The 21917-nt window shown below is 50.4% G+C and overlaps 1 protein-coding gene across 1 annotated transcript; it reads right to left on the reverse strand.

Moving 5' to 3' along the window:
• Positions 1-54: 54 nt before the first annotated feature.
• Positions 55-18617, reverse strand: SESN2 (sestrin 2). Its single transcript, XM_046662749.1, has 10 exons — positions 18486-18617; positions 10463-10528; positions 8499-8696; positions 7914-8096; positions 7591-7803; positions 6865-7015; positions 6165-6283; positions 5637-5827; positions 2555-2699; positions 55-1911 (listed from the first exon to the last, which is right to left on the reverse strand). Exons 1-10 carry the CDS (start codon positions 18576-18578, stop codon positions 1825-1827), a joined length of 1446 nt encoding a protein of 481 aa, XP_046518705.1. The 5' UTR covers positions 18579-18617; the 3' UTR covers positions 55-1824.
• Between the last annotated feature and the right edge of the window lie 3300 nt (positions 18618-21917).

Here is a 21917-nt window from a genome sequence, read left to right on the forward strand (position 1 = left end):
TAAGTGGTGAACCATGACCCTTAGGAAATGGAAAAACAGACCACGAACGAGAAGTACAAAACCAAACCTCGGTGAACTTTTATTTCTCATCATACGGAACTGGGAGCAAAGCCAAGATTTCTGTCCTTGAACACTGGATACCCCCCCACCCACAGGGGGACACTTACAGAGTCATCATGTCCCCTCTCGAATCTAAACCCCAGTGCTGGGGCCTCTCCAGTCCCACCCAGCATCACTGCAGGGAGGGCTGAGGCCCGCAGGGGCCAGGCGCTTCCCCATGCCTGCACGGGCGTGAAATGTGGTGCACTGACTCGGCTCCTTTCCTGGCCGCTCCGCAGAGCAGGGTCAGAAGCAGCAGCATCCTAGCCCTTGCCCTTCTTCAGTCACCTCCGAACTGGTCAGAGAGGAGGCACGTCCTGCCAGAGGAAGGGCAAGGGAAGTCATAATTCACAGCTTATTTGCTACAGAAAGTGCCTGGGATCAGTCCTTGGCTGCTTCTGCCTCCAAGCAATCCACCGAAAATTGAGGTGAGGGGAGAGAAAGTGGGATGGGAGGGAGGGGTCCTTGGAAGGTCACAAGGGCAGACTGGCTGCAGGAGTGGGGGTCCCCAGAGGCCTCAGCGGTCCTGCAAAATTCGCAGTTTGTTGCTGGCAGGATGGCCTGGGAATCCCAGAGTGAAGACTCAGACGTCATAGAAACGTAGTCCTGCCCTCAGTCTGCGACTGTGGAAACGGAGATCAAAGAGGTTTGGCAACATAGCCGTGGTCACTTGGCCAGTGGCAGGGCCCAAACAAGAACCCTGGGCTCTCCTGCCTCTCTTCCTGGGCCACGTGCCACCAACAGAGGCTCAACTTTTTGGCAAACATCTGCGGCAGAGCCACAGGAGACAGGAGAGCCTGGGCCAGCCTCGGCAGGGCAGGCACAGCTCTGGGGAGAGCACGTTTCTCCCTGTCCTCTTCCTCTCAGGCATTGACTGTGGCTCCAGGGGTGGGGCCCTGAAGAACCTTCCCCATAAAGAAGCAAAATACAGAGAATTTATAATATAATACTCGCTCCTCTTCCGAAGGCAAAGTGACCAACAGAGACCAAACTCTAGAGAGAATCTGTCTTTTTGATGTGCTTGGTCTCTCTCCTGGGGCCTCGCACCACCAGGTGCAGGAGAAAAGGGTGAGAGGGCAAAGGAGGTCAAAGGAACTGAACTACGACTGGGGTAACCAGGGAACAAAGGGCCTCAGGCTGCCTGACAACAGACTTTTGGGGAGCCGGACGCACAGACCAGCTGTGACCCCGACTTTCACATTGACAGGTGAATGGCAGGTGGGAGGTAATGCAATCTGGGAATGAGGGAGGAGGAGGAAAGGCAAAACTGATTGGAGTGTCAGTCCCTGGAGCTGTTTGCCCCTCTCCCTTGGGGGCCAGCCAGGGACTTCCCAGTCTAGGAAGGCCACAGTGCTTGTGGTGCCTGGTCACACAAGCCCAAGCCTGCTGGCACACAAGTCCAAGCTCAGCCCATTTTTCCTTCCTGTGCTCTCTGTCTCTGTGGTCAGGGGCAGGAAGAAGGGCATGCCCCCTGGGGATCTGCTAGTCCTCTTCCAGCTCCCAGGGGCAGAGCTGAGATCCCAGAGTCAGTACAATGATCCTGTCCATCCCAGTGAGAAAAAGTGGGTATGGCTTGGGGGCTGCACATCACACACAAGCCAAGCCCCAGAGAGGGGTGGGGAGCATGGAACAGAAAGGGATCGGGGTCTGTTTCCAGACAGAAGTCCTTGCAGGGAGGAGGATGCGCCCAGGGTCAGCGGCTCTGGACCCAGGCCCTGGTGGGAGTCAGGTCATGTAGCGAGTGATGGCACGGAGGGCGTAGAGCAGGGCAGCTTGCATGCGGGCCTCCAGGAGCAGCAAGTTCACGTGGACCTGGGGCACAGAGGAGGGCTTGTGGGTAACTGATGTCACTCCTTGCCATCCCCATCCCTCCCCGATTGCCACTATCCCTGACCACTCACTGCAACCTGCCCTTTACTAGAGAGATGCCCTGACCTTTCCCAAGGTTCTGAGCGGTTCAGTGCAATGACTGCTGAAGAATTTCAAGCACATTCATCCCTATCATGACTCATCTCTTTATCCCCCCAAGCTAAAAACGAGAGCTACCACTGAGTACCTATTTGGGACCAGAGGTTTACATTCATTTTCTCATTTCATCCTCCCAGGAACCTTGAAATGCAGGCAGTGTTTATTCCCATTGTAAAGATAAAAAGCTCAGAGAGGCAAAGTGAGTTGTCCAAGGTCACACTGCTACCAAGCGGTAGTGTTATGATTTGAACCCAGGTCTTCCTCACTGCCACTGAGGACCCTGTGAAGCACATTCCCATTTTACAGGTGAGTAAATGGAGTCTGAAATCACACAGTGGAGTAGGTCTTGAGCCTAGAACAATACACCCAGGTGTCCCACCTGGCAGGACAGACTCAGTCTGGGGTACCTCATTGGGTCCTGACCCCTTGCACCCTCCACAGGCCGGGCTTGTCTACTTCCACTCTGCTCCTCCCCCACGGGCTGTACCTTCTCTGAGTGGCGGAAGTGCCTCCAGAAGAGGTTGTACATTCTCCGGGTGGTCTTCTCTGGATAGCAGGCCACCGTCTTGATGTAGACCTTGAGGTTCCGCTCCAGGAGCTGGTTCACCTCCCCATAGTCATAGTCATCGTATCTGGATGGAAAGCCCCCAGAGCATCACTCAACCTCCGCTCCCAAAAGTGGCTCCTCTCCCTACCCCCACCCTACAGAAGGAGGAACAGAGAGAGGCAAGAAAAGGCAGAAGGTAGGAGGCAACTAGAAGCTTGGTTCCTCTTAGAAAAACAGCTGACGTCATATATCACAGGCCACCAGACTCGCAAGGGACCATCCCAAGCAATGCACAGAGAATGAGCATGTACTGAGTACCAACTACATGCCATGTGAACACGTGCTCATGGAATCCTCAAAACTGTACACTACTGTGTACAAAACTATTGTATAGTATTGTATAGTATTCATCGGGCTCATTTTATAGATCAAAGTGAGACTCAGAGAACTGAAGTCACTTGCCCTAGGTCACACAGCTGGGAATGGGATTCAAACCCAGCTCTCCTTGGCTCCAAGGTCATTTTCACTACTTTATAGTAAAGACCACGGAAGAGGGGGCAGGGGGTGAGTGCAAATATTTACCCTGGAGAAGGAAAAGAGAAAGAGCAAAAAGGAGCTGGTGCTCATTTTACGGATGAGCAAACTAAGGCCTGGAGAAGGCAATTAACTTGTTCAAAGTCAAAGAGCAAGTCAGTGATGACAAGTCTAGAAGCCACTTTGTCATTCCCCAGTCCAGTGAGCCAGTGAGTCATCACAGATCAGTGTGGATGGGAGAGAGAGGTTGAAAACCGGAGGACAGATTTGGTAGATGAAGATACAGGAGCAAGGACCGTGACAGAGAGTGGAGGAGGCTGGACTTGAGAGCTGGGCAAGAACTAGCCTGTGCCACACTTTGAGATGCCCATCCATCCTTGGCCTCCTCTGGGTTAGAAACCTACCAATGACCAGCAAGAGGCTGGCCAATTAAGTGCAGCTCAACCCCCTGAGTGAAATATGATTTACAGCTAGTAACATACAGAAATACACATTTTCTACAGGGAACATGTACCTTTTTAAAAATTGGGGGATGTTTTTTGATGCTTCGAATAGATGAGAAAAGCAAGAAGAAAAATCATGTGTTCATTAAAATATGTTCACATTTGATTAAATGAGTAAAATAAGTGAAATAAGTAGGCAAGAAAATTTTTTTTTTTTGTAAAATTATCTATGTTCTAGTTATTTGTGTATGGAAAAAAGACAGGAAGAAAAAACAATAATAATAGCAGGTGGGATGATGGATAATTTTTATTTTCTTAACTTTTTGTTATCTATTTTCTAAACTTACTAAAAACCTGTCTCTTTTTACAAACATCAAATATATATAGGGGCCGGCCCGATGGCGCAGGGGTTAAGTGTACATGTTCCGCTTTGGCGGCTCGGGGTTGGCTGGTTTGGATCCCGGGTGTGGACGTGGCACCACTTGGCAAGCCATGCTGTGGCAGGCATCCCACATATAAAGTAGAGGAAGATGGGCACAGATGTTAGCTCAGGGCCAGTCTTCCTCAGCAAAAAGAGGAGAGTTGGCAGCAGATGTTAGCTCAAGGCTAATCTTCCTCAAATAAATAAATAAATAAATAATATATATATATATATATAAATAACCATTATAATTTCAACTATACAAAAGCAACTATGTAAGAAAGAAAAAATGCAATAGAGAAAAATATCACAGGATGTGGACGTGGTTGTGGAGTAGTAGAATTTTAGGAAATCGTTTTTTTCCTTGATTCTTCGAATTTCCCACAATGTTATCAGAGTGAGATTTTTTAAAATAAAAAAATAATTGTTCTGTGTATATCCTTGACAAGAAATTTCACATCTAGGATTTATCTACAAGGACTTGGGTGTAACACTATTCAGTGTGCGTGGTGTTCGTTAATAGTGAAAAAACTGCAAACGACCTAAATATCCAACAATAGCGAAATGGTTGAATAATTATGCTTCATCCATACAGACACCATGCAGTGCTTCAAAAGCATAAAAGGTCTATTCATACTGACAAGGAAGGTGATTCACAAGAGACTGTTAGGTGAACAAAGCAAGTTGCGGAATATATTGAGTATGATCTCATCACTGAAAAAGAAAAACCTACTCAAAAAAAATCAGAAAATACTTCGGTAACAAGATGAAAATGTAATTCATCCCAGTCTACACAGAGACAACCATTATTAAATAACATCTTAGTGTACAGCCTTCCACACATTTTCCATGAATGCATCCGCTTTTTTGTTTCCTTAGGAAAATTAGCCCTGAGCTAACATCTGCTGCCAATCCTCCTCTTTTTGCTGAGGAAGACTGGCCCTGAGCTAACATCCATGCCCATCTTCCTCTACTTTATATGTGGGACACCTTCCACAGCATGGTGTGCCAAGCGGTGCCATGTCCGCACCCGGGATCCGAACCAGCGAACCCCGGGCCGCTGAAGCGGAACAAGTGAACTTAACTGCTGTACCACCAGGCCAGGCCCAAATACATCTGCTTTTAGAAAAGAAAAAAAAAAGGGAACAAAAAGAAGATCCTAGTTGGTAACCAGCTTTCTTGTCTCTCAATACATTTTGAACACTTTCCCAAAGCAATATAAAGAGATCACTATTATAATTTTTAATAGCTGCATAATATTTCACTGAATGGATACATCATTATTTAAAGCTCCCTATGGACAGGCATTTATGTTGTCCTTATTTACTGTGAGAGAAGAACTGCTATTTAGAATGGAAATACAAATATAACTATATCTATATCTATATAGTTATATATCTCCTTAGTTATCTTTAGGGAGTGGAATTAAAGGGTTTCATTTACAAAGTTCAAATAGTCAGCACGTCTATTATTTTTTATAACCAGCAAAGAAATATATTTGCTTTGAAAAACAGTATAGGTAGGAAGAAAGGGAAAGAAAAACAAAGAGAAAAACAAACAACTGTGAGCTCAGACTGAGAACTTACAGGGCACACACACCCTGGATAAGGGGACAGGTGCTCACCTGATGCCAAAGACACAGTGGATGTAATTCCAGATGGCCCTGCGGAGCATGGAGGTGTCCACTCCAGTGTGCATGGCCATGGTGTTGTAGGTGAGGCTGTAGGCTGCCTGGAACTTCTCATCCAGCAGCTGCCCACCCTCGGGGTAGAGCCGCTGGATCAGTGAATAGCCATGGTCTTCCCAGGTATAATCCTGAGAAGCATGAGAAGGGGTCAGTGAGTAGAATCTTTGGGGCCTGAGGCTGGCCAGAGAGACTCTCTCCTCTGGAGCACGACCTGGCTCTCCATAATGCTGCCTCCCTACTGCAAATCTAAGCCGCTGCTTGGCCTGGGCCTGAGAGGCCGAGGAAGATGCACCTTGTTGATGACCTTCTCCCTGTGATCAGGATCCCCTGAGCTTAGGGCGCAGATAGGACCCTTCATGATCCAGGGTTCCCCATTTCCCTCCTGGAATCTTCAGGGAGAGAAGGTGCCCACCCCTGCTTGTTTGTAAACCCGGAGCAATGCCAAGACTAGCAGGGAGAGCCTACCTGGGCGCGGAAGGTGGGGGGTGCCTCAGCCCCTCGCCGGGTGAAGTCCTCATACCCAAAAGTGGGGTCTTCCACAAAGCACAGCATGTCTGGGTGTGGAGAGGGCTCCAGAATGTCAGCTGAGGACGTCAGAGAGAGATCACAGTGAGGCCAAGGCATGGAGCACAGAGGCCTCCACTCCTGATTAATCATCAATAGGGTGCCAGGGAATGCAGAGCAGAGGGCCAGAGCAGGCAAAGCCCCTTGGGACACTGAGTGGAACCAGGACTTCAGCTGGAGCCAGGCCTGGGGGAGAAGGTAGACCAGGCCCACGCACCTGGGGATAAGGCCCCCAGTGATAACAACAGCAATCACAGCAGTAGTAATTTATGGAGCTGCCTACCCTGAGCCAGGCTCCATGCTAAGAGCTTTGTTTCACTGTCCCATTTACCCTACACACCAATCTTTCATGTGGGAGCAGACTGAGGCCCTGAGATAGGAAGTGACATGTCAGTGATCACACTGCCAGAAAAGTCAACAGGCCAGGACTCAAACCCAGGTCTGACCCCAAAGCTCATGCTCAGAACCTCTTGGAAGGGGTGGTTGAGACATGGCTGCCTCCAAAATACAAGAGGTGCAGTGCATGGCGGTGCCTACTCCCCAGCACAGACGGTGTAGGAAGAGGACAGTCCCTGGAACCGGGACACCTGTGATCCTGTACCTGAGGGGGTCACCAGCAGGCTCTCTGACTTCTCCAGCTCAAAGCGGCTCTCCATCTCCTCCTGGGATGCTCCCTCGTCCCGCAGCAGGCTTTCCTGCAGCTGCCTCATGCGTTCCATCAGAGCTTCCACATCCCGGGCCGCCTCAAAGCCCTGGAGCAGGGACCCAGTAGTGACCATCTACTCTTCCCTCGGCTCCAGGAAACCACACATCTTTCCCACACGCCAGGCCTTGCCGAATGATCATAAAGGCCTAGTGTCTCCTCTGAGCCAGCCACTGTGCTGGGCAGCTCACATGGTCTGTGTTCCCCAGAGTGAAGTTTAAAAAGCTACAGAATAGACATGTTTTCTCTGTGCATCCACTTCCCTCACAGGGAATCCCCTCAAAGGGATTTTTAAAGTATCTATGTTATTATATTAAAATAAGCAAGGCCACCTTATAGAATAAGAGGCAAACTTTGTATTTTTAAAGGTGCCAAAAACCTGGAGACTTTAAGCCTATGGGGCTACATGCCGAGAAGCCAGTCACATAGTTATTTCATTTAATCCTCACAACCTGCTATGAAGTAGAGGTCTTTCTCCTCATTTCACAGATGAGGAAATCGAGCTTCAAAGTCAAATAACTTTTCTAAGGCCTCCCCCTGTGAGATAAGGAAGCAGTGGCTTCTACCGAAGGACCAGAGGCCACACCAGCTTCCTCTCCCACCAAGACCCAACCCATGACTTACCCCAGAGTTGTTCAATGGGTCCCTGCTGGGGGGGCTGCTCTGCTCACTGGGGGGTGAAGGTGCCTGGGGGGCAGGGCTGCCCTCCGGGTCCCCCTCAGGTAGGATGCCACAGCCAAACACGAAGGAGGCCAGCGAGTGGCAGTGGGTGAGCAGGACCAGAGCCTGGATGAGCTCCGCCAGGGACCAGCTGTGCTCGCCCGTCTTCAGCAAGGCCTGGAGAGGAAAGAAGGCCAGACTTGCTCAGTGCCTGCCCCTGGGCTGCCTGCCAGGCCCCAGCCCAGCCCCTGTGCTCCCTCGGGGACCTGCCTCTCTGCCCACTGCACCTGGATGTGCTCCTTGGTGATGAGCCATGGCCGATGTGCCAGCAACTTGTTGATCTCACTGAGCTTGCGCAGCTTCTCAGGAGCACGGTGGAGCCCAAGCAGCCACTCAGGGTCACCTCCGGTCTGCAGAAACTCGGCCATGTGGGAGCCCACCAGGTAGGAACACTGGTGGCGGGCGGCAGCCTGTGGAGGTGGTAGACAGAGCCTAGGTCACCGTCTTCTTTCTGTGCCCTGCTCGGGGTGGGCACCCCATGGAGGGAGACATCCCAGGACTCACTGTTGCCTGAGAGGCAGGAAACTTAGGTTCTAACCCCAGCTCTGACACTGATTTGTTGTCCTACCTTGGCAGGTCACCCGACTCCGTTATGCCTCAGTTTCCCAATCTGTAAAGCAGGCACTGAAGAGGCCTCTCTTCAAAATCTAAGGTTCTAGGGATGATCAGGTAAAGCCTGGGCTTTCTCCTGCTCTATGCGGCCTCTCTTCCTCATCTATGGATCAATTCAGCAGGCCCACAGCAAAGAGATCTGAGGATAGAACCCCCACCATGTGGTCACCCCTCTAAGAGCCAGGCTCAGACAGGCTCACCATTATGGCAATGTAGTGGCGCCAGGAGCTGGCCAGGGGCCCATCTGTGTGTAGCAGCAGGTAGTGCAGGCGCCAAAAGCTGCTAAGGTAGTCGGGGTGCAGGCCCATCACCACTGCCAGGTTGTCCGCCCGCCCCGAGGACATCAGCGCCTCCAGCCGCAGGTGCTGCTCCAGGCTTTCAGCTCCCTCCTGAAGGACCTGCCAAGCAAAGGTGAGGAGAGCACGTGTCCCCCTCCTACCCACCCCACCAGAGACCAACATAGTCATTGCAGTGGGATTATAATAGCAAGGAGCCGAAAACAACCACCATGTCCAAAAAAAGGAGAAGAGGGGAGGAAAAGATATTTCATTAAGTGACTGAATAAATAGATTATATTAGTATATAGTATAGATAGTATATTAAAGTACAGTTTCTGCTGCCTTCCTGAAGCTTCTCTTCTAACAGTACAAATCCATGCAACCATGGGAGGGGGGTAGAAAATAGTTCACGTTTCCTGAGGGCTTTCTCCGTACCAGGTCCGAGCTTGGAGCTTTCCTTGCATTAGCTCATTGAATCTTCCCAGTTCTCCTGTGAGGCGAATACTATTATTTTCCCCCACTGACAGCTGAGGAAATTGAGGCCCAGAGAGGTTTCATTCTTTGCTCAAGGTTACAGATCTAGTAAATGCCAGAACCAGGATTCAAATCCAGATTAACCCCAAAGCCTCTTTCTTTCCTTTATTATAAAAGAGGAGTGGTTATTTATAAGTGATAAAATATAAGAACACTACTTGAGCTTCAAATTCTGGGCTCCAGACATAAAAAACCAGGTGGTTGTTTGCTTTGCATTTACAAAGGGTGGAGGGAGCGAGGGGGTTTAGACATTTGTTAACAGCTCATTAACTACTTGGCCGACACGTTTAGGAAAGGAAAGAGGACAAGGAAACAAAACATTTGTCTTTGTTCATTGAAGGCCAAAGAAAAAGAAGGAAACTGTTGTTTTTTAATTTTTCTCTGCATGTGTTTTGAAGGTATCCCCCCACTTTAGAATGTCAGCTGCATGGTGGCAAGGATTTTTGTCTTGTTCTCTGTTGCATGCTCAGCACCTAGGACAGTGCCTGACACAGCTTAATCCTTCAAAAGGTTATCTGCTAAATAAATGAATGGATGATCTGATTCAACAGATGAAAGATGTCTCTGTTGTATTAAGTGAAAAAACAAAACGAAACATAAAAACAACCAAAAAGAAAAATATGTTGTAAACTATGACCTTGGTTCTGTATGGAAAAAAGTCTGGAAAACAGTAGCAAATAGTTAACTAGCAGTGATTATCTCTGTAGGAGGTGGGATTACAAGAGACTAGAGCTTTCTGAAACATTGGAAATTTTTTAAATAATCAACATATATTACTTTTGAAGTCGAAAAAAACTTTAATATATATGCACAAAGAAGAGAAGATAAACATAGATAGTTCTATCTTCTTAAGGAAAAACAGGCCTTGTTCTGGGAATCAAAAGTTTGTTCAGGGGCTGGCCCCATGGCCGAGTGGTTAAGTTCATGAGCTCTGCTTCAGTGGCCCAGAGTTTTGCTGGTTTGGATCCTGGGCGTGGACATGGCACTGTTCATCAGGCTACATTGAGGTGGCATCCCACATGCCACAGCTAGAAGGACCCACAACTAAAATATACAACTATGTACCAGGGAGCTTTGGGGAGAAAAAGGAAAAATAGAATCTTTAAAAAAAAAAAAGTTTGTTCAATACCTAGCTGTGTTACTAACACTTCATCTCTTTGAGCCTGTTTCTTCCCAGCAAAATGAGGCTAATACTCCTGCTTTGCAGAGCTGTTTTGCAGATTAAATGAGTCAGGAATCTGAAGGGGTGGTTTCACAGCCTCTATTTCAAGAGATAGGGAAAGACCCTCACCCACCCAATGCCCCATGTCCTTTCTTCCCAGGGACCAATTCCTAACCCCTTCCAAGCTTACCTCCTCCACTGGGATGAAGGCGCTGGGCCCTCGGGGGCCTCGCCGAGCCCGGCTCTCCCTCTGCTCCTAGAAGGAAGCACATCACAGTTCGTTGAAGGTAAAGGGGAGGACTAAGAGGATATTTATCTCTCCAGTTTTCTCCTCCTATGTGAGAGGCCATACTGAGCTTTCAAAACCACCTTTCTGGTGCACCCTGCATGGAGGAGTCAGGTGGGAGATATATGCCTGTTTGGTGGGTGGAGAAAGGGTAAGCAAGAAAGAGGGCTCACCCTACAGGCTGAGTTCTTCAGGAACTGGGCAGGGACCCAGGAGCCCCAGTATTGGGTGGGAGGGGCCCAGAGAAGGGAAATATATAGTCACCATGTTGTACATCTCTAGGAGGCCACCTTCTTGGCAGGCCTGGAGAACCCATACAAGAACCCCCCTCATTTGTATCCCAAAGCCAGGTCACCCAGTACCCTAGATTCCTATGATGAGGCTTCAGTCTCTCTCAAATTGTCATCTCTTCTTCCCTCCCACCATCACCACCTCATAGACTACCACTGTCTTTTTTTGTGTGTGAGGAAGATTTGCCCTAAGCTAACATCAGCACCAGTCTTCCTCTATTTTATGTGTGGGATGTCTCCACAGCATGGCTGATGAGTAGAGTAGGTCCGCGCCCAGGATCCGAACCTGCAAACCTGGGCCGCCGACGTGGAACATGCAGAACTTGAACCACTCAGCCACGGGTCCGGCCCCATACCACCATCTCTTGTCTGGACCACTACCCACAGCCTCACCAATGGTCTCCCTGCCTCCATAGCCCTACCCTCTCCTATCTATCCTTTACTAAATTAACAAAACAAATGAGTACATAAAACATCCTCCCTGAACCCCACCTCTAGGACCAGGAGCAGATTTAGTGAGTACATGACCCTGGTGGTATCTAAAGGGGGCAAACGTTCTGTAGCCAGAGTAAACTTTCTCAAGAGCAAATCTGATCAACTGGCTTAAAACCCTGCTTCTACCCCCTTAGCCTTCCAGATAAATTAGTGTCTCAGGCCCATCGCCCTCCCACCGGCCACTCCTCTTGCAGACCTAACTCTTATACTCTTCCAGGTCCGGGAACCTTCTTCTGACCCTCATCTGTGACCCCACAATTCCCAGTGCTTTTGCTTCTGAAAACATTGTCTTCCGCCTGACTTAGGGCTCCCTACTAGCAGATCACATTTCGTGGAGAGCAGGGCCAGGTCATTCATACTAGTCTGTGAATGAAGAAAACAGAAAGCAGAGAGGCGTGGAGGGAGCCAGGGCCGGGCGTGCCATGCTGACGCGAGCAGCTCTTCTGACGCGCACGTCCTGGAGCCTCTTTGGAAGCCACCAGTCACGTACTCACTGAATCTGCTGCTAGTCCTCGAGGTGGGGTTCAGGGAGGATGTTTTATTTACTCATTTGTTTTGATAACTGGGAGGGGGCTCTCAGCACTGGCCTCAGAAAGAGTTCACTGAAACCAGAGCCATGCCCTCCCTGGACAGAGACAGTGTCCCCCTAACTCTCCCCTTCTCATTCAAATCCAGACCTAGTACCAACCGCCACATGTCCGGGGACTACAGATGGAACCTTCCTTCTCAGATGGCCAAACCCCTGAGGGAGGCAGAGCTCGGGGACTCTGAAAGACCACAAAGGAAAGAATAATGGGACCTGGAAGTCAGTGAGTACCAATTCTGCCACTAACTTGCTGTGTGACCCTGGAGAAAGTAATCTAGACTCTCTAGGCTTTAATCTTTGGCAACGAGAGTAGTTGGCTGACGGCTCCGGCCCCTTTTGGCCCACACTCCTGGGAGCTACCAGGCCAGGCTGGTCCAAGTCCAGCATAGAAACCACGACCATCCCCATCACTCCCGCTTCGGCTTCCCTCCTCCCTCACCAAAGAGAAAGAGCCTAACAGCTCTGTCTGCGAGATAAGGATTGCTGACTCCACAAACTGGGCCGCCGCCGCCGCCGCCGCCGCCCAGGGGACCTGAGGACAGACAGAAAACCGCAGCGGGGTGGGGTGGGGACAGGCAGGGCGAGACTGGGTTTGGGGAGCGGGGACTAGGGGCAGGGGAGGAATAGGAAACAGCCTTGGGAGTCTCTTCTCCCTCTAATATCTGCCCCAGGAGCTGTGAAGGGAAGGAACTGATACCTGTGGTTCTTTAAGTGATAGGTCTGGATCCACCAACATTTTCAGCCCTAATAATGATGGTAACAATAATAATAAAGTAGAGTCGAGTTAAAAGATAAGGGCTCTTGACCCAAACTGCTTTGGCTCAAATGACAACTCCACCACCTCCTATCCGGTAGCTATGGAAGCCTCAGTTTCCTTGCAAATAATGGGGATACCCACTTCCCCCTGGGTAGTCAGGAGGATTTAATGAGATCGTGCCCTGCAGCCCTGACCTCAGTACCTCCATCACAGTGAGCACTTAATAAAAGTCATCTATCATTAACCTCATCGTTATTTCAAACAAAGCCTATGAATCCAAGCAGTACTTTAGAATCCCTTTGAGAAGCTTTTAAAGAAATACCAATGTCGAGGTCCCACCTCCAGCAATTCTAATTTAATTGGGCGGGGCCCGGCATAATTTAGAGCCAGGGGGGAGGGCCATTGTTTTGCACCATTTATTGATCACTTTCTCAAGTATCAGGCACTGTGCTAAACGCTTTCCAGGCGGAACCAGAATTAATCTGTTCACTCGACAGACGTTTTTGATGACTCCATTGCAGGCAGCCAGAATACAGGAGTAAAAAGACAGAGTCAGCCTTCACAGGATTTACGATTTCATGGAGAAAGACAAACAAATGATGAATAGGATTTCAAATCATAGATTATATAAAGTAAACAACACAGAGCAATGAGAGTGTCTGATGGAGTGGTGGGGTGTGCAATATTTTAGTCTGAATAGACAGGGAGAGCCACTGAGGAGGTACCCTTTGAGCTGATGTCTAAATATCAAATATCAAAATGAGTTGATGAGAAGGCAGCAGGGCCTGTAAAGATCTAGGGGACCAGCAGTCCAGCCAGAGGGAACAGAAAGTGTAAAGCCTCGAAGGCAAGAAGAACTAGATTCTAATCCAGAGCTCCAATACCCCCAATGCTTCCCTGACCTTGACACACACAACTTCACGGGAAGGGGACAGGGCAGGGTCCCACTGCCAAGAGATGACACCTCCAAATCAGCCCTCCCCTATCCCCTGGGGTAGCGAGTCAATAATAACAAAGGTAGGGAACAACACTGATTACTGCTGGCTAAGCATTTATTTCATGTGCACTTTAAGGTAGGAGCTACGCGCATGTTTGCCTAGGTGGTCCAGCATTTGCTGGTTTGCATCTGGGGTGTGGACCTACACACCTCTTGTCAAGCCACGCTGTGGCAGGTGTCCCACATATAAAAAATAGAGGAAGATGGGCACAGATGTTAGCTCAGGGCCAGTCTTCCTCAGCAAAAAGAGGAGGGTTGGTGGTGAATGTTAGCTCTGGCCTAATCTTCCTCAAAAAAAAAACCAGATAGGAACTCCTACTAGTAGGGCCCCCATTTTGCAGATGTGATCAAGACTCCAAGAGGTCAAGTCACTTGTGGTCATCAGCCAGGAAGGAGGTGGCAGAGCTGGGATACAAACCAGGTTTCTGCAAGCGCAGAAACTATTCCCATCCTCTAAACTTCTCAAGGTCTCAACAGCCCCATGGCTTTGTACCTGGGGTTCACCAGGAGAGAGAAGCCCCTTCTCCCTGCCACAGCCCCAGGGATCCGCTGCCCCCAGTCACGGCACCTGGCACACTGTGTTATTTCTCACCTTGAGGGCACACACTGGATCGAGTTCCCTGTTGTTACCCCGGTGTCTAGCATAGCACAGTACAATAGAACTTTCTGCAATGATGGACTATTCTAAACCTGCATTGTCCAATAAAGACAGAAGCTTCTAGCCATGGTGGCTGAGCATTTGAAATGTGACTAGGGCAACTAAAAAACTGAATTTTTTTTCCATTTTTTATAAAGATTGGCACCTGAGCTAACAACTGTTGCCAATCTTTTTTTTTTCTGCTTTTTCTCCCCAAATCCCCCCGGTACATAGTTGCATACTTTAGTTGTAGGTCCCTCTAGTTGTGGCACGTGGGACGCCACCTCAGCATGGCCTGATGAGTGATGCCATGTCTGTGCCCAGGATCCAAACCGGCAAAACCCTGGGCTGCCGAGGCGGAGTGCGCAAACAACCACTTGGCCATGGGGCTGGCCCCTAAAAAACTGAATTTTTAACTTAAAAAATTTAATTTACCTAAGTTTATGTGGCTAAGGTCTACAATATTGAACAGTGTAGGTTCAGCACACCTGATAAAGGCAAGATCCCCACCCCCAGTTTACAGATGAAGGAAGGGAAACCAGAGGGGGCAGGTAACGTAACCAAGGTAACACAGCTAGTATGGGGCAGAGGGGAGAGATCAATGGTGGCTGTTGGTATAGTTCCAGCTGAGGGGATCACCCAGAGCAGCAGGAACACTGACGACACACAGCCCTCTGGGTAGCCACTCAACAAGGAGGGCTTCAGGCAAGTTGTAAAAAGAGGATAGTTCCCTCAGAGCTCAGTGTCTGGTTTCTAATTTAAGCGTTCACTAAATGTTTATTTTTATATTAGGTTAGGCACTTGCACACAGGTTCCATCTAATCTTCATCACTTTCAGGCTGGGACTGGGGTCTCTATTTTGCACACAAGGAAAGATTAAGAGTAAGGTTCCAACAGTTAAGCACTGACAAGTGGCCACTCTGAGATTTGAACTCAGCTCAGTCTGGCTTCCAAGGGTTCTGTCCACCCACATCTGCCTCTTGGAGTAGCCCCAGCCTTTATTCTTGGTATCTTATCCAGAGCCTGCCATCCCCAGGACTTAGCTACAGACACCTGTGAAGTCACTCTGCCAGCTAGGAAGGGACAGAGACTCCCCTGTCCCACCCCATGGACAGCTGTGGTCTGAACCCAGATACTTGTCTGGGTTCACACCTGAGAGGGAGACACAGCCCAAGCAGACTCTGACCTCCAGCCTGGTGGGGAAGAGGGTGTGAGTGGTGCCATAAACTCGTATGCCCACCATGGGCTGGGCACTAGGCTAAGCGCTTTACACATCTGATCTGGCTGATTTCTCACAACAACCCGGGGGGAAATAGGTCTGATTACCCTTTCTTCAGAGACAGCTCAGCGAGGCTCTTTCTGAGTCCTGTTCCAGACGGCACAGCTCAGATCTGACTTCAAAGCCTGCACAGTTCACAAGGGTCAGCTAAGCCACAAGGGGCAAATGGTTAGGAGCCATTATTAGGTGCTAAGAACAGTGCTGGGGATGTGATCTACAGAGTGTTCCTAGTCTAGCAAGGGAGATAGGCAAGAAACGGCTGATTACACAACTGTTACACCATAAGTGGGATAAAAGCTCCTACAACGGAGAAGGGGGAGTGGAAGAAGGTATGCAGAGGGGCCTTATCTGGCAGGGGAGGAAAGGCTTCCTCAAGGAAGTGATATTTGAGGAAGTGATTCTAGAGCTAACAGGGCTCTGAAAACATACTACCAGTACCAGAGTGACGCATCTGAAGGCCTTGACCCCTTGAAAGGGCATGTGGTAAGTGAGGGGAGTTGAGGGGGCTGAACCTTTGGGTCTTCCCTTGGGCCTTGGGCTTCAGGCTCTGTAAGTTCAGCACCCTGTGGTCTCCTAAGGATTCCACTTAAAGCAGACATCTTCCCAAGGTCCTCTTTTCTTGAGAGAGAAGAATATTTAGGGCGAGTCCAGACATCACCAGCTTTTCCCTCTGCTGACAGGTGGCTTCCATCGAAAAGCCGCTCCCTCAGGGTCTGCCCAGACCACCTGGGGCACCCCCTTCTCCCCAGACTGCTTCCCAGGCACTGGCCCCCAGAGCGATGGACCAACTCTCACCTCAGGCAGAAGGGATGGGCTCTGGCAACCCCTGTGAGACACTCTGGGGGAAGGGAAATGTGCGCTATGGCCGCATGCTAACAAGAGCCAGCATGTCTGATGCAGTTACAGTGTTCCAGGCTCTTCGCTTGGCCTTTGCTTGTCTTCTCAGTCAATTCTCCCAACCATCCCTCGGAGATACTATCAAATCTCCATGGGAGGAAGTTGCGGATCAGAGAAGTAATCACTTGGCCAAGGTCACATGGCAAGTGAGTGGGAGGGCTGGGACGGGAACCAGGAGCTCTGCTCCGCGGCTCCAGTGCCCAGGTGCTCTCAATAAAGACCATTTCCATTTTTTAACAAAGACAGGAAACAGAGAGTAAAGTGACTTGGTCAAAGTCACGCAGTTGAGAAGCGGCAGGAGCAGGTTTTGTTCCTCCACGTGGGGCTCCTAAACCGCGGTGGGGAAGGATAAACAAGCTAACAGATAACACAGGACAGGGGCCGCCCGGTGACACAGCGGTTAAGTTCGCATGTTCTGCTTCAGCGGCCTCCGGTTTGCTGGTTTGGATCCCGGGTGCGGACCTACGTGCCGCTTGTCAAGCCATGCTGTGATAGGCGTCCCACGTATAAAGTAGAGGAAGATGGGCACGATGTTAGCTCAGGGCCAGGCTTCCTCAACAGAAAAAGTAAACGCAGGACACAAACCATCCACGGCTGGAGGTAGGACCGCCAGAAACCATGCAGTTCAGAGAAGGGCAGAGAATTTTCCCAGGGTCACAGTTTAGGACTAGCACTTTGGCTCCCAGCCCCAGTAATACACTTGGCACCACTTGCACCATGCTCCAGGTCTGGAAACTAAAGAAACAAGAGAAACTCCCTGTGGTGCCAAGGACACTGGGAAATCCTAGAGACACAGGCCAAAGAATGAGCTACTCTGTGGGGTTAGTGAAGGAAGCCTCTTCATAGCTGTTCCTGGGCCTCGATTTTCGCATCCTGTAAAATGGGGCTATAGTGTAGCTCACAGTTTGCTAGTTTAGTCCTGAGGACTCAGAGAAAAGGCAAAACCCGGAGCCTGGCCTCTAGTTAAGTGCTTAATGATAAGATGTCTATTACCGGGGCGGCCCCCATCGCGGAGTGGTTAAGTTCTCGGGCTCTCCTTCGGTGGCCCAGGGTTTCGCTGGTTGGAATCCTGGGCACTGACACGGCACCACTCATCAAGCCATGCTGAGGCGGCATCACACATGCCACAACTAAAAAAATACACAGCTATGTACCTGGGGGCTTTGGGAGAAAAAGGAAAAATAAAATCTTCGGGGGAAAAAAAAAAGATGTCCATTACTGATGGTGGTGGTGATGGGGGGCGAGGGGGGGGGGGGGGGGGTGTCGGATCAGGCCCAGCCTTATTCCCAGCCTCACTGCAAAGGGAGTCCCTGCGAAACAAACTTCTGGGACCTCAGATCATTTAGTAGGGCGCAGCTTAATCGGCGCCCGGCTTCGGGAGCCGCGGCCAGGGTTTCCCCCTCTTTCGCCAGCTTTGCCGCCGCCTCCCCTCGCCGTGGACCCAACAGCCTGCCAAAGCCCCGGAGCGCCCGCGCCCCCACCTCCAAAGCAGGGGTGCAGGTGAGGGCGGGGGACGAGGTCGACCTTCGCTGATCTCTCTCAGGTGCCCCATTCCCGGCCCTGCGGGATTGGAGCAGGCACGTATCCTACCGAGAAACAGTCCCTCGGCCCGCCAGCCCCCGCCTAGAGGAAGGGACTCTGCGGAAGGGGGCGGGGAGGAGGAGTGGTCGGGCCGCTGCGGCTGGGATTTGCCTGGACTTGAAGACACTCTCGACAAGAGCCCAAACCCAAGATAACCTCCGAAGGCTCCGCTCTCATTGGCCAGGAGTCCGAGGGAGGGTTGGAGGGCTCCACAGCCCCAGGGGTAGGGGCCGGAGAGGGCCGAGGCTGCCAGTTGATGCAACCCCATTCCTGGCTTACGCGTTCCACTCCCCCTTCCCGAGCCCGGGGGGCGGAGGCGGGGGCGGGGGGGCTCACGGACTCAGCGGGGACAGCCAGAAGCTCGGACGAGGCTCAAGGGAAGAGTGGCGTCGCTCGGCCGTCGCTTACCTCCTCGGCCCCGGGGCCGCCGCCGCCGCCGCCCCGGGCGAACGGCAGGTAGCCTTTCAGCTCCGTGCGGCACTCGGAGTCCGCAACGATCATGGTGTGCTCCAGGTCCCACCGCGGCTCGCCGACGGCCAGTGCACCCCTGGCGGGTTTGGACGGATGCACGCAGGAAGCCGGGACTGGGGCCGCTGGGGAGGTTCTAGAGCCCGGGCGTCTCTCGGGGTTCCAGAACGCTCCGAAAGCCTCGAATCCGGGCACGGCCGCTGCTGCGCTGGACTCTCCTTTCCTCCGGCTTCTGGAGCGGTGAATGCCCTCGGGAGCCCGGGACTGGTCGCGGCGCAGGGGTTCTCACGGCCCGGAGTGCCCCTGGAGTCCGCAGTGGCCGGGGCTGCTTGCAGACCCAGCGCTCCTCAGCATCCCCGCCGCGGAACTGCCAGCGCTCGCCGGGCTCTGACACCAGCAGCGCCGCTCAGCCGGCTGCGGTCCCCGGGCGAGGGCGGGGACACAAAAGCCCCGCGCCGCAGCCAATCAGATGCCTGTTTCCCGGGGAGGCGGGGGCCACACCTCCCTCTGGAGCCGACAGCTGGGCCAATCGGCACCAGGAAGCGCCCGGGAACTCTGGGAGCTGTAGTCAGCCTCGGGCGAATGTTGCAAACTTTTGCAAAAGGATTTAGTCAGATTGTTGGCAATACCCGACGAGAGTGACAGCCCGGAGAGTCATTAGAGCTGTGTGATGAAACGGGACTTCACCAGGCTGGACCGGAGAGCCGGGTGTGGAAATCCCTCGCAAGTGTGTTCCTCAGCTTTTCAGGTCCTGGAGGGACTGGCTAGGGTTAGGAGAGGTGGTGCTAATTATAGAGCTGAACGCCAAATCTTTGGAGATCTGAAGGCAGAGCCCGTTCCTCTGGCCTCCGGGAGGGCTCCACTTTCAAATGTACCAGACACAGGGAATCCACCTTATTTGTGGAGTCTCAGGAAAGGCCTCATTCATTGAAATGTCCTTGGCAACCTCATGTCTAACCTCAATCCCTGTTGCTGCGGTTTACCCACTTCTGCTCCCTTGAGCCCTCCGCTCCTGTCTTCCCTCCCTGCCACCCCCCACCCGCTTCTAGACAGAAACTTTATGACAAGATGTTCCACTGGGTCTTTTCTCAGCTCTCTGTCTGGCCACTCCTTCTCTGACTCCTCTTTCTCCTCTCACCTCCTGGAAGGTGGGTGTTCCCCTAGTTTCTGTTTTTATCCCTCCTGTCTCCAGACATACTCATCCCTGATCTCATCCATTTCCTGGCCTTCAGCTCTCCATTTGGGAGTAAGTAGCCTCAGCCAGCACCTTAAAGCTGACTTCGTCTTCTCCTGTCCTCTTCCCACAGCCTCTTCCTCAACAGTTTTTCTTCAGAGCTGTACTCTTTGTTTCCATTTTAAAGTCACTGTTTACTCTGGATAGAGAATACTGGTAGGAACAGGGGTGAACTGGATGACCTCCGAGGTTCCCTCTGAGACTTTCTGAGTTTAGGCTTCCAATTTCAAAGACGGCCCTCAGACTTGCTCTCCGGCCTCCAGACTTTTGGGTGAAGGAAGTTAATCTCACCCTCTGCTGAGCACCCAAGGCAGTGGGCAGGGGCTCTATTATAACACTTCTCGCACTCTACCTTGTATTGCAATTTTCTGTGTACATGTCTTATCTGACTCTTTTGATTATAAGCCCTTCGAGGGCAGGGTCCATATCTTGACATCTTTGTCTTCTGCCATATGCCACCTAGCACCATGTCCTGCCAATAATGTGCCCTTGGTGACTGAATCCTCCTTTGAATTGAATTCCCCTCTAAATCACCCTATGTCAGATTCAGATTTCATTTTAAAAATCTACTCTGTAATGTCAATGTTTAGATCAAAAAACTTTACTGGTATTTTATCAGCTACAGAATAAAGTGGAAACCCCTCGGTTGACATTCAATATCTGCCAAGATCTGCCTCAACTATCTGTTCCAGTCTTATCACCTGCCACATCCATGTTCCTTGTTTGGCCTCTAACCCTTTCTTCCAGTAATTGTCTCTGCAAATCTCTGCCCACTGAAATCCTACCCAGCATTCAATGACTTCAAAATGCCACTTCCTATGGAAAGTGTCGCTTCTTCAGCTCAGCTGAAAATAATCTCTCCCACTCAACTCCTTATCACATTGTTTCTACGTCTTTATACCGCTGGTCTTCAAATTTGATGCAGCCTTGTTATCACGTCTGCATGACTTAGGCCTTCCCTCCAACTAACAATGAAATATGTTTTCTACCACTTTTGCAAAGTGAGCAAACTTGAGCTTAGAAAGGTAAAACTTCCTGTTGAGGTCATCTAATATCTCCTTTTGACTGCACCAGGCTGTGTCAGAGCTCCTTGAAGGCAGGAACTGTGTCTAATTGTCTCTGTATTCCCCTCTGGCACGTAGTGAGTCCTCAGGAAATATTTTTGAATAAATTAATATGTTACTCTCCTCCATAGAATAACCCTTTAGAATCTTCAAGGAAGCAATTAAATCATTCTCAAGGCCTCACTTACAAAGTTAGTATTTTGTGAAAAGGAAAAGCAAGACATATTGTAAATTGAATGAACTTTTGTGACCTTAATCTCCAAGGAAGGAAAAGCTCGAAAGAGACATAGTTATTACTGTTTACTGAACGCCAACAATAGTCTAGGACACTTCTGTTACTCATGTAACTCTCACCACAACGTCTCCAGGTAGGCATTGTGCCCCATTTGACAGATGAGGAAACTGAGGTTTAAGAGGTGTGTTGGCCAAGGTCAGACAACCTAGTAATATACTGAGTAAGGATTCAAACCCAGGCAGGCATCACTCCAAAGCAGAAACTCCAGTGCACCACTGAGGAGAGAAGGACCTGAATATGTAAGAAGCAGGCTGGCACAAGACACTGATGTGTACAGAATTCCAATATATTAATTGGGAGTGAGAAATATAATTGTCAAGTGGCCCATAATTGATGGGTCAGCACATCCCTCTTTATAAGGGAGCCTCCATTAAAAAGCCAAGTTACCATCTGAAGGTGGCCAGGGCAGCTGGAATCTGAGTAAAAGGAACCAGTGAAAAGATGAATCATTGAACTGGCTCCCCTGAGAGCAAAGCTGCTGGTCAGGACTCCAGCTCCCTCCCTCTCTCTTTCACTCTGTAAACATTTATTGACCATCTAGTGTGTACCAAGCACTATGCTGGGTTCTGGAAATCCAGCTTCGGTGAAGCTTCCAGATGGCCCTGTGACACTGGCTGGGCTTATTCCTCCCCTCCCCACCTCCCCCACGCCTTGTATTTTTGGTTCAGCGAAGATCTCCACCTCCTGTTGCCATACTCTCTCAACTCTTGCATCAGCTAGGCTGAAGCCACTGATTGGCCAATGCTTTTCTCACTCCTCAATGACGTTCCAGTCCTGAA

The sequence above is a fragment of the Equus quagga genome, chromosome 5 (genome assembly GCF_021613505.1).
Source record: "Equus quagga isolate Etosha38 chromosome 5, UCLA_HA_Equagga_1.0, whole genome shotgun sequence".
NCBI classification, from domain to species: domain Eukaryota; kingdom Metazoa; phylum Chordata; class Mammalia; order Perissodactyla; family Equidae; genus Equus; species Equus quagga.